This window comes from Sebastes umbrosus, chromosome 2 (genome assembly GCF_015220745.1).
Source record: "Sebastes umbrosus isolate fSebUmb1 chromosome 2, fSebUmb1.pri, whole genome shotgun sequence".
In the NCBI taxonomy this organism is placed as follows: domain Eukaryota; kingdom Metazoa; phylum Chordata; class Actinopteri; order Perciformes; family Sebastidae; genus Sebastes; species Sebastes umbrosus.
In genome coordinates this window covers 9,715,301-9,728,263 of record NC_051270.1, presented here as the reverse complement: position 1 = coordinate 9,728,263, position 12,963 = coordinate 9,715,301, and the positions used below count along the sequence as shown (strand labels likewise).

Genomic DNA, 12,963 nt, shown 5'->3' with positions numbered 1-12,963 from the left:
ATAACAACTGGAAGTGGTTCTTGATCAGGAGATGCAGGCAGAGGACAGGGTGAGTGATGGGAAGAGGTTTCACACAACAACAATGTTGGATTCCGTTCCTATTTTCTACCCGAAAAAGCAGGAAAGGGCTTAGGGGATTTGCATACAAATGAAGGGGCCTGTTTTGGCATGCACTGTTCTGTTTATCAGATTAAAACTATAGAAACCGAGGGGAGTGAATTTCCGTGTTTAGAATATCCAGTTTCTTTTTTACTGCGCCAGAAAGTCGGAGGGAGGTTGTGGGTAATGAGCTACGTCTCCCTAGGTAACGCCATCGAGATACATTTCACCACGGACTTTCTTACAAAGATTCTATTGATGTGATTTCTGTGTTTGTTATTTTGTGACAGTAAAAACTGCTACGTGTGATCCCATAATAGAGGAAACAGTAACCATCCAAAGGACATGGTCCAAAAGAATGACATGAAGATGAAAGATGAAGCACGCTACTGGTACTTTTATCCTTTGAGGAACATTTTCCTAAAGAACAGTTGCCAGGGTACATGTACATGTGTTTGCTTGTTCATCAAAATGCAGAAAGAAATACTGTGAATGTATCATTAGCAGTTGCACGAACTTCACCAGTTCAGGAAATGAAAAAACCTGAGCTGAACGTCCTTTGCTCTTACAAACCATAAGGTACCTGCAGTGTTTACAATCTGGAGCAGGTTTGAATTATTACAACACTGAGCCAATACATGTGTATGATGCATTGGTATAGGGTGTACAGATCAGACACAGCACAGCTGCATTAATGCACATCAACAAACAACAAGTAAATCCTTCTACGGCAGCAGCCAAACTCTGCATCTACTGTACCCTGCAACTAACTTACTTACTACTACTTACTGGGATATCTTGTAACACATTTTTATAATGTTTCAAACTCCTACATGCTCTTTCAAATGGAGGAAAATGGAAGCACCACACAGGGAAAAGGGCAGCAGAAACTAACGTTTTGGTTGAAAATTAGATTGTGTGAACAGTTGGCGCCTTTTCCTTTATGTGAAGGAGCAGAATAGTGAGCATGCAGTGAATAAAATGCTTTAAGCTGTCGCTAATTGGGAAAGAGGCCCCTCACCGCAACGGAGATGCAGTTGTGCCGCAGGTTGAGTTCAGTCAAACAGTCCAGTCCCTGCAGGTTCTCCACTCTGGATATGCTGTTTCCTGCCAGGTTCAACACTCGCAGCTCGCTCAGGTGAGATATGTTTTCTATCCTGCGGATCTGGATGAAAGCACAGAGAGACAAAGATGGTGCATAAGATAAAACAATGTGAAATGGCAATTTAGATAATGATATTCTACGTGAAGAAAGACACAGAGGGAGGCAGGGCTAGCGGAGCATAACACACTGGAGTTGTATACATTCAGTGCTCACTCTCACATGCAAATCATCAGACGGTTCACATCTATTTAGAACTATTCAATTTGCACAAAGCTAAATGTTTTCGGGGTGCAAGAAAGCCAAAACGCGGTGCGCTCCACTAGAAGGCTACACCTTCTGCTGAATGACACTACAACAGAAATGACTTTTCCACTGCCCTCAGAGTGAACCATTTCACAACAACAATCCATATCACTTCTGACTATCTTGAATGACATGATATGCAGTCCAGTCACATCCAGCCATGACTCCTGCTTGACCTCCCAAATCATAATAACAAACAAGTAGATGAGGGTCAGTCAATAGTGAAATGATGCCCAGTCCCCCCCCCCTTTCCTCTGGGAGAAAACACTTAGGGGCCCCTGTCATAATGACACTTGAAATACTTCAGAAGAATTCCTGGTGGTTGTTACCCTGAGAATGATGCGTTTCCTCCCTGTAGCGCACACTGTACATGTAAGGATAAGGTTAAAAGGGCATCAGGGGTTCAATGATTCTGTCAAAATGCAATACCCACCGATCAGTTCATGTTAAATACAGTAGGTCAATTGGGATAGAAATTTTTTGAGTAGAAAATAGAGTTTTAGATGAACTGCAGTTGATTTATTTCTTGTTTTAGGGAGTTCAGACAGGCAGACATTACAGAACACTCTGGCAATGTTCATTAAATGATCAGATGTTCTGAATCAGGGAGGATAGACTGCTACGTTTGCTTATTTTAGAAGCATGAACAAATGTACTGACAGTGGGTGTGCATCTACAGGTGGCAGCAAGAAAATGACAATAAACAGAGTGCGTCAAGTCAAGCTGGTCAAGTCTGGGATGGATACAGTAGAGTGAGATCATCACGCTGCATTGAAAGGCCTTTACAACAATCGTATTGTGGTGTCACAGCTGAAGTGAATACTTTCAGTCAACACGCAGGCATCTATCACTAATAGGACACCTAAAAGGTTAGAGAGGAAGGCTTTTGACACTTTTATGGTGCAAATATCAAGAAGGAAAATACAAGAATATAAAGTGTCAGTGGATGGTACACAGATGCATGCTGAGAAAAAAAACACTCTCACGACGTTAAAGCTATAGTTTGTCTGTTTTGAAGTGGGGTTGTATGAGGTACTTATCCATAGTCAGTGTATTACCTACAGTAGATGACAGTTGGCACGCCCCCAGCTTGGAGAAGCAGACAGGAGTTACTGCACAGAGCCAAAGCAATGTACAGCAAAACGTATTTTTAAAAGAAAGGCTCACCTAAAAAAATCAATATCAGTTTAAGTGTACGCTATATTTAGAATATTTTTACTGGTTTATCTTGCCATGAGACAGCTATATAGTCTATGTTTCCGACGGGGAACTGAAGCCATTATCTATACTCTCGCCAAAGACATCAGACTCCATTGAAAAAGCCTGTCATTTTATTTTGCAGAACACGTGGGTTACTGGTTTACCGCTGCCTCCATCGCTTAGTTTGTTTATGCTATTGTGTGACTTTGGTTAGTTCGGATTCACTAAAGTCACAAAATAGCACCAACAAACTAACCGATAGAGGCAGCGGTAAACCAGCAACCCCAGTGTTTTGCAAGGTCAAATTACAGGTTTTTTCAATGGAGTCTGGTGGCTTTAGTGAGAGGAGAGATTGATATAACAGCTTCAGTTCCCCGTCGGAAAGGGCTGTCTGACAGCAAGGTAAAGCAGTGAAAATATTCTAATATAACATACACTTAAACTGACACTATTTGTTTTTTAGGTGAGCCTTTCCTTTAGGTGGCTAAAAAACGTTTTGCTGCCGGCCCCATCCACAGCAGTACATCGCTTTGCTCCCGTGCGGTAAGTCCTGTCTGCTTCTCCAAACTTGGGGCGTGCCAACCGTCATCTACTGTAGGTAACGCACTATGGATAAGAACCTCATACACTTCAAAACACCTGAACTATCCCTTTAACATTATCTCAGGCCCAGACTTGGGCATCCCCAACCTAAACAAGACAGGCGTCGCTATATCAGACCTCTGTCAACACACAGATACAGTATCTCTGCACACACTAAAGCAGATGTTGTAAATATTTAAGGATCTTGTGTTACACACCATGAATTAGGTGTTTTCCAGGGGTAGTCAGCCATCCAGTTTGTTTGACATGTGCTACACAGATTTTATTTTACTAAAGATTTATGTGGTGTCTGTAATATGTGTTAAACATTAGTGGAAAATGCTTGAAAATCTGAATAAAAGAATATTTCTTCACGGGTGAGACAGAGACCTGTTCTTGTCTGGAGAGCTGAGAGCAATAGTTAAAGAGAGAGACATACCATGAAGAGGGGATAGTAACATCAGCTCTTGGTATGTTCCTTGTAAACAATACAGTAATCACATCTTAAACATTTCATACTGTGTGATGGCCAGTATTGTCAAAGAAGACGACACAAACACAGACAACCTTGTGGTTGGTGTCATAAATGACAGCAAAGTGTAGTCCTTGTGGGGAGTCTTTGTTCCAGCTTCACCCTAACCCAAAGTGCTATGCTGACCACACATGACAGATTCAGTCAAACAAAATCATCATCTTGATTTGTAGGAGGGATATAATTATTTCTACCATGGACATGAGCTTAACAAACCTCTAACTCTGTGATACTTTCTCTTTGTTTTACAGACCCTCTAGGCATTCTCCACTGTCTTCTGTGAGTATTCAAGTCAAACTGCTCGAGTGGAAAACATCAATGCCAAACTAAAGACTGGTTATCCAACATTGTCACATTGTAACCCCCAAACACTTGGTCGCTGAGGCCAAGAGTGGGTTGGATGCGCACTCCCAGAGAGAATATCTCCTTTTAAATACTTTCAACAAACTGGAAATAAAACAACATCCTGTTACAGAAATAAAGGGTAAAAAAAGCCCCCTGCGAGAGGATGGGAGGAAGAAAGGACGACAGTGATGTACTGCCTGTGGTTAAAACATGCACAAAAGAGGACAAGCAGCTGGTGTTCTATGGCCAAAAGTGACTAAACAACACCTATGACTTCAACATTATTTTCGTTCATTAAGACATTAATTCCCACCCTGACTTCACTCAATTCGTCATCTCATTTTATCAGTGAGCAGCAACTCACATTACATTTGTCTCTGGTGAGTTTGGAAAACACTGAATAAAGGTGATTGAACCGTTATTTAAATGCACAAAACAGGAGGTTTTGAGGTCAGTGAGCGAAAAGCAACCTGTCCTGGTCAGAATGATAGAGTTATCATCTGTTCCTCAATAGGCGCTGGCCAACAAATGGCTACCTCTCATTACCAACAAAAAGGACAGTACAAAAAAATATATATATACTATTTCATTCACTCAATTGTCACATTATCAGAATTGTTTAAATTAACTGTAGAGGTGTAGTTAGTTAACACAACAAGAGGACAGATGCTTTAGGCAACAAAGCATCTTCCGTCAGGAAAATCACATAACACCGTAGCAGTCATTGAATAGTAATTGGGTCTTACCAGGTCTCTGGAGTAGCTCTCTGAGGAGGGACGTAGGCGGCATGCTGGCAAAACACTAATTTATCCAAGGGAAGCCTTTCTATTCTATCTTCCTTTTCCAGGAGCTGCTAAAATCCTCATCTGACATCAGTGCCGCTTACATCATTTCTTTTCCCAGGCTTTTAATATCAGTGAGCCGGGCTCTATTGCGGAGGCTGAACAAACGGCCCCCGATAATAGTTTAAGACTGAATTTAATTGAAGAACAATACAATCTGCTTCAGCTCATAACCATTCCCAATGCTGGAAACATAAAAAACAATTGTGCCTGTTGAATAAATTATGCTAGAGGTCACTGAGGAAATGGATGTGGGAGTAGACCCTTGACAAGAGCTTGTGGGTTCTGATGGTTTTCAATCCTTCGGTCTCTAACAGCGCTAAAAAATGATCTTAATACCCATCAGATTTCTGACTTAAACCTGCAGTAGGCAGAATATTTTTGGCATCATTGGGCAAAAACATCCATAATAACCTTTCAGCATATTGTGTTCTGAGAGAAAACTAGACTTCTGCACCTCCTAATGGCTCTGTTTTCAGGCTTTAAAAAATCTAGCCTGTGACAGGAGACTCTGGCCAATCACAGGTCATTTCAAAGAGAGAGCGTTCCTATTGGCTGTTCATTCAATGGAGGCAGCTGTCAATAACTCAGAAACTCAATTCAAATGGTCAAACTAGGCAGCACTGCTCAAATAGTAATCAATATTCTGTTACTGTAATGCCTATTTATCGCCTCAAATGTTTTCAGAAACATCTTGTAGTGTACTGTTTAGCTGTAAAATGAGAAAGTTTGCTCCGGCTGGTGGGCGGTGCTTGGTATTTCCTCAACTTATCTCAACATGGCTGCCGGGTCACAAACTTTCTCATTTCATCAAATAGGCATTTCGGTAAAAGAATATTGATTCATATTTGATCAGCGCTGCCTAGTTTGACCATTTGATCGGAGTTTGCGAGTGATTGACAGCTGCTCAGAGATGGCAAGGCTCCAGCTCGGCTCTGATTTGTTGTTTTCCTCCGGTCTGTGAAATCTTGCAGATGCCATTAGGAGCACCGGAGGACACCGGAGGACACCGGAGGACACAAGAATACAGAGGCACATGATTTTTTTCAGATTACCTGTCTCATGCACTACTGTCAGGATATAGAGACCGTTTTATAAAAATAACTTTTTTACATCATATTTGCTCCATTTCTATCCACTGCTGCTTTAAAGAAGACATGGCAATATTAAACAGAGAGTGAATGCTAGACATGACCTATTTCTACATAATACAGATTAGGGCACTCAATCTACAAAATAGAGCTGCACTATTTTGAGAGGTGTTATACAGAAACAAGTAGACAATTTGGCTGCAATGTCTGCCCTGAATAGACATAATTTTATAGGCCAGTGGACTAGGATGAAGGGGTTTAGAATAAGTACATTCATTTGTCATGCCTGGCCTCTTGCTGTCATGTCTGTTTGATGCTAGAATTTAGAGAGCTGCATCTCACATAGCAAAACCCCTAGTTAGGAACAGTGTAGAGGAGGTGAAAGAAGACAATCCACATCTGCTGAACTTTGCAGCTGAAAAATCATGATCTCCAGTTACAGTATATGCAGCTGGAGGACCAAGACTAAACACACTTGTGCTGCAGGTGGGAGGACAGTGAAGGAACAGTACCTGATTGTCATGCAAATCCAGGATATTCAGTTTGGACAGGCTTCCCAGGCAGCGTATTTTATGGATTCTAAGAAGTGACATCAAATGGAAAATATGACATAAAAGGTACATGAAATACAATTTGTCACAATATTAAAATTTTTTCCCCATTCTCAAATGTACCAGGTGCATATAGGCATTCAGAAAAATCATAGGAAAATGGGAAAGTGTGTGCGTCTACTGAACAGGTGCCAAGCGAAGGACAGCCGACTGACCAAAAAGCGTATTAAAAGGTTACATTCCCAGAAACCAAACATACAGTGCTGTACAGTCACTTAATGTTCAGGACTGTCTATCAGATTACACATACGGATGAAAGCCTTTAGTCTCTTGCAAAATGTCAATGGTAACTTAAATCAGTGGTATTCTTTACTCTTCAAGAACCCCATATGGCCCTGGAAGGAGGTCAAAAAAGGTAAATGTCATGTTTCACAGAGAGTGAAACAAATGTCAGAGTTCATCTGTAAGATCTTGATGATATTCACAGTGATTTATGACTTTAATTTCCCTCCTGCCGACCTTTTGAAATAAAGATTACTAACACCAAAGTGAATGGTTTTCCAATCAAACTGGACACCTGCTGGAAAACTCTCATCTCTGAAGCTTGTAGCCATGTAGCAGCAGCTAGTATATAAAATGTATGAAACCTTAAATGCAAACAAGATATCTTGAATAACCTACAAGCAACATTTACACATTTAACAGTAAAGCAGAGATCTCAAGGTGTTACATTAAAGAACAATATGCCATTTGATGCCTTTACACTATCACCTACTCTGTAACTTTTGTTTCACTACCACAAATATGAATGAATTGTACAATAATATCTGTGTAACAGAGACAATTTAAACAAATGTGTTAAAATTCTTGTGTTTGTTTGCACTGATGACAACTAACCTGTTCTTCCCCAACATAAGGATCCGAAGAGAGCTTAGAGATTCAATGCCAGTCATTTCAGAGATGTGATTGTCATATAGGTTCAGGAAAAAAAGCTGTTGCAGATGTGACAGATGCTGGATCGTTGTGATTCGATTGTGCTGGAGGTTGAGGAGCTGTAGTTCATCCATAATGCCCAGCTGGGGGCATTCCTCCAGACAGCGCCTGGAAAATAAAAAGAACATTTTGTTGTATTTCACCTTCAAGCCTTGCAATTTATTGGTGGAAATCACTGCTCTAATATTTCACTATTTCACTATTGATTGACTTATCTGTGCTCTTTCACCAATGAAGTAGTTCTTTGTCAGCAAAGACTTTTCTTTGAGACAACGGGTGGGTATTTTAAGGGACTTTGCTGCTCCCTGGTGGCAATCAAGAGCACTTGCCATTTTAGGTGAAGTTTTTATCACTTCTACTGCACATACTGTGACCAGACTGAGTTCATAAAACCAACAAAACTTAATGGCATAGGGATGACACAAGAATACAAACAACACTGCAAGTAAATACTGTATACGTAGAACAGCCGTGGCACATGACATGTTCATTATATGTCCAGTTTACAGTGACAGCTAAACCAACATACTACACAGATAAAATTATAATAATTTTTTTTTTTGGGGGCTTTTTATGCCTTTTTTTGTTGAGAGTGATAGTGACAGTGGTGAAATGGGGAGAGAGAGGGGATGACAATGCAGAAAGGGCCACAGGTCGGATTCGAACCCTGGGCCGCTGCAGCAAGGACTCGCCTTCTTGATACATGGGGCACCCGCTCCACCCGGTGAGCTAACCGGCGCCCCGATAAAATTATAATCTGTCAGAAAATTAAAAAAAGAGTCCAGAGGTACCTGTCCAAGTCGATTCGTTGAAAACTGGATGTGAAACCGTCAAAGGGCAATCCAGTGAAGGGAAAACCAGAAACTGTGTTGTGTTTATAACCTCCAGAACCACCTGACACGGACATTACACACTCAGTTCAAGATACACAAAATATCATTGTGCATTACATTTTTAAAAAATCAATGCTATATACTTGTAGGGTACAAACTCTAAATCTAAAACTCAGCAATAAAACTAGTTTCCCAATTCCATAATATTTGCCAAGCGATGTTGCCATATTTACCTGCTGGCTTGGCAAGGTTTAAGGCATAACGGTAATAAGTGGCTCCTGCACTGTCCGTTGGCTTCCTAGATTTGTCTCTTGTGTCTTGTGTAGCATGTGAAACTGCATCCAAACCACTTTGAGCCCCACATGCTGGTGGTACTAGATTATGTACATGGGAATCTGTAGAGTCACTGGCAAATGGTGGCACTGGAGGTGTCTGGTCAAGTCTTCTGCATGCATACAACCTGTTTTCTACAGAGGGTATGGTATATAGTGAAACAAAGCGTGCAAACAGTCAATCAGATATATTAAAATTTTAGCCATTCATGAATATATACAAATACAATGCTGGGGAAGTGAGTGTGCAAATGAGTGGACTGGGTCAAGCTTACCTGGGTTAGAATGAGTCATTGCTTGTGTGATATTCATGTCAGTGTCAGTCTGTGAAACAGTAAACATGATAAATTGAGAAGCATGCCTTGGAGAGTCTATGCTAATAACCACACATAGCTAGGAAAAGAAATTGCTCAAGTCTCTCACACTCGTTTTTTAGGAATTTTAGTTGATGAAAAATTAAATTGGAAAAAACATATACATTTATTTTGAAACAAAACAGTGAAGTCACTAGGAATCATCAGCAAACCAAGAAGTTTCATAAATGTTTCTTGATTATTAACCTTATATTATTCCATGATTTATCCCTATTTGATATATGGTAATATTGTTTCGGCAAATACATACCCCTCCAATCTCCATAAACTTTACTTGTTGCAAAAACGATTTGTAAGATTGGCAACTTTGTCAAACTCTAAGGAGGATTCTGCTCTACTGTTCAGGAAACTGAACACTCTTTCAGTTTATGACATAAATATTCATCAGATATGTGTGTTTATATATAAATATATGTCCTTGCCTTCTTCATTACCATCATCGTTTAGCAACTTCTTTAAATCTAATTCTCAAATTCATTCACATAACACTAGACAGGTTAATCATCTTCACCTGCCTTTCTACAAAACAAAACATGGCCAGCACTCCCTCAGGGATCGTGGTGTACAAATATGGAACACCAAAACACATGTTATCAAGAGCTCGTTATCCTTAGAACATTTTAAAAGGAAATTATCATCACATTTAATTAATGATATATAATTATCTTTTGATATGTTTAGATACATTTTCTTTTCTTCTGTACTGATTTTAGTATGTATTTCATAGATTTTATTGGATTGTTTTCCACTGTTTGGTTAGGTTTTTCTGCACGTTTGTGTACTTCTTATTGTTGTTTAACTTGTTGTATTTTTAAAATTATGTTAGTTTAAATCCTTCTTCCTTTTTGTTATTTTTTTTTCTTCTCCTTGGGTTGGGGGGAGGTCCTTTGTATAAGCCTATGGCTTCTTGACTTCTCCTGACACATTTCTTGTTTTTTTTCTCATTGACTGGATTTTAAGCAGTTTTATATATGTGCAAATAAAAAAAATTTAAAAAAACATAGCTCGTCTTTCATCAGTGTGTTCTTTGTCATGACTCACCATCTGGGCTCTTTCCTGTCCTAGTGATTTGACAGTTATAAGGTGCAACTTGCAGCTGTTGACCTGCAAAAATATGTTAAACAGATGGTTATTGGTTTTGCATGCATTTGGTGATGAACCAAAATATTGGACAAATTAAAACTTTAGCCAAATTTCAGGGCCAAATAGGGCTGGTCGGGGATTGATGTAGCATGATTGGTCTCAGCATTTAAGATATTATAATTAATTTACTTTTTGTACTACCTACCAGTAGATTGATATAACTTAATTTAACATTTGTCTTCTGCAAATAAGAGTCCTTAGACGTCTCCTGCACAGTCAAACATTGCGTGAGGTAATGTCAGATACAAGTTATATGAAGATTGTCAGACTTCCAGGTCATAGGATACTCAGTCAAAGCCAATAAGACTCATCTTAAAGGCTTCAATTCCACTGACTGGTTACCAGAGTTGTGATCACATCACATCAAGTTTATTTGAATAACTTAATATGTAATGTTCCAAGCCCCACTGGCACCATACAAAGAAAAAAAACTCCTGAAAAGTGCATAAGGGACGAGAGAAAGGAAATAAAGAAGAAGGAAAAGGGGAAATCCTCTGAATTCAAGCATGTGGTTATCTAGCTGGTTAAGCTAGGTTACTAACTTCAACAAACCATAATTTTCTCTACTGAGTCTGAAGCTTAAACTTTTAATGGTTAGCCTATATAGCACAATACTGTGAAGCAATGGTTAAAAAGTGTATTAAAGGTGGTATTTACCATGGGGGTGAGAAACACCCATCTGTCGTTGACACTGTTGTGTTTCTGAGGCTGCATGGTGTTGCCCTCAATTCGTTCCGGCTCCATTTAAAATGTTTGCTAAAATGTTTGCTAAAGTGAAAAGTTCGACCAACCTCGGATAAAAAAACTATATTTTAGAAGCGAAACTACCTTCATGAATATTTAAAAAGAAATAAACTAACTCATTTTCTACAGTAATACATTTATAGAGCTAGTTATTTAGCTCCAAACAAACCCGATATTCATCTTTACTTCAGGCACAACAAACTTCCCGAGGAGGGAGACAAGCCTTGTTGCCAGGGCAACGACGGCGTTGCTTGGTTACACTCACTTCCCGTGTCACACTTAAAAAGCACTCCGTAGGGAAACTAGTCCTGAAATTGTGTTTCTTCAGTTAAAGTTGGGGTTTATTTTGGTTTGCAGATTATTAGTTTTCAGTTATTATCACCCAATACTGCGACTTTGCCTTGTAGAAGAGACCCGTGTCACAATCTAGTTTTAAAGGCCTTTCAGTTTATATTGTGAGAACAGATAGTAGATTCAAGATTCAAGATTCAAGCCATTTATTGTCATTGTGTAGTACAACAAAATTAGATTGTGACAATCCCATAGGTGCTAAAAAAGATAATAGAATAAAAAAAGAGATAGTGCAAAATAAATATAAAAAATATATAAAAGATAATACAATATAAAATATAAAAATGCAATATGTATATTGATGAGATGACAGTTTTACCAGATTACAGTTTTGCCAGATTATTACACAAAGTGTCCGTCAGATAATTATATAACTATTGCACAGTATCATATAATTATTGCACAGAGTGATCAGCATGTTATTGCACATATCTGTAACAGCAGATTTACAGTATTTACATTGCAAAAGTGACACGAAAGTGACCAACATGTTATTGCACATTTACATTGCACGTGTTCAACTCCGACAGAGGAGACGTCAGAGTTCAGGAGGTTTATGGCAGTTGGGAAAAAGCTGTTTTAATTCTGTTTGTGCGTATTCGGATTGATCTGAAGCACCTGCCTGATGGGTGGAGCTTAAACAGGTTGTGTCCAGGATGAGTGCTGTCCTTGATTATGTTTTTGGCCTTTCTGATACAGCGGGTATACCCCAATAGGAGCATTTGCCATTTTTCTGGTTCTAAGCTGCCAAATGTAGTCTGCTGTATGGACTGCACCTGACAGAGTACTTGCATAATGTACAGAGAGTGGGCAGAACAGGGGTCAGTAGGGGCCCACAGCTTATAACACCAGGGCCCCCTGTTGGGTTAAGCTTGCCATGTTTATTAAGCCTTAAGTCTTTGTTTTCATTTTACATCAGAGTGAAGATAATTCTCAGTTAAACAGGTCAAGGGTAAATTAGGCCTATCAGCCAATCACACATGCCCTCCCAGAATACACCTACTACAGAAAAAACAAATGGTCTGATGTACACAGTAGCCTAAGTAAACACAAGTAGCCTCTGCTATGGTCAGTCACATTTACCCTTTGAGATGTGGGTCCAGTTCGCTTTTCTTTCCTGCAACACAAATGAACTACAGTAATCATATCACATTTAGAATAAATTAGGCATATGAGCAAAATGGTAGTGTTTCATGCAACTATTCAGTCAAACATATCCTCAGAAAATCCTAATCCTGGTATATAGCGAAGACAAAACGTCTGAATATTATAAGGCCACCCTCACCACAAAAAACTGACACAAGCTGTATGACAAAACAAAAGTGCTATATTTGTAGAGATGCAAATTACACATACTAGTATTGAATGCACTTTTTTTCCATCCTAGTTCTTAACACAATTAAAATAAAACACCTAAAAAAAGCATGCAATTGGTTGTTCCTGCACTTATGAACATTTCATTTTGACTTGTTCTCTGCTCCTATTTTGTAGTCAGGGTAAAATTGATGTGATGCTAAGATTGCTATGATAATGACATTGACGT

The 12,963-nt window shown here is 39.3% G+C and overlaps 1 protein-coding gene across 2 annotated transcripts in view; it reads right to left on the bottom strand.

The window, feature by feature from the left end:
- The window catches only part of LOC119478704 (leucine-rich repeat-containing protein 49), a 41,475-nt gene extending 30,164 nt beyond the window's left edge, over positions 1 to 11,311 (bottom strand). Inside the window, exons 1-8 of one of the 2 annotated variants that reach the window (XM_037753630.1) lie at positions 10,983 to 11,311; positions 10,224 to 10,286; positions 9,084 to 9,132; positions 8,710 to 8,943; positions 8,435 to 8,537; positions 7,548 to 7,751; positions 6,612 to 6,678; positions 1,121 to 1,264 (exon numbers count right to left, since the gene is read on the bottom strand). In XM_037753630.1, coding sequence (XP_037609558.1) covers positions 1,121 to 1,264; positions 6,612 to 6,678; positions 7,548 to 7,751; positions 8,435 to 8,537; positions 8,710 to 8,943; positions 9,084 to 9,132; positions 10,224 to 10,286; positions 10,983 to 11,069 — 951 coding nt within the window. In that variant the 5' untranslated portion in view covers positions 11,070 to 11,311. The remainder of the gene's footprint in view (positions 1 to 1,120; positions 1,265 to 6,611; positions 6,679 to 7,547; positions 7,752 to 8,434; positions 8,538 to 8,709; positions 8,944 to 9,083; positions 9,133 to 10,223; positions 10,287 to 10,982) is intronic. The other variant, XM_037753620.1, reaches the window with a different exon arrangement.
- Positions 11,312 to 12,963: the final 1,652 nt, after the last annotated feature.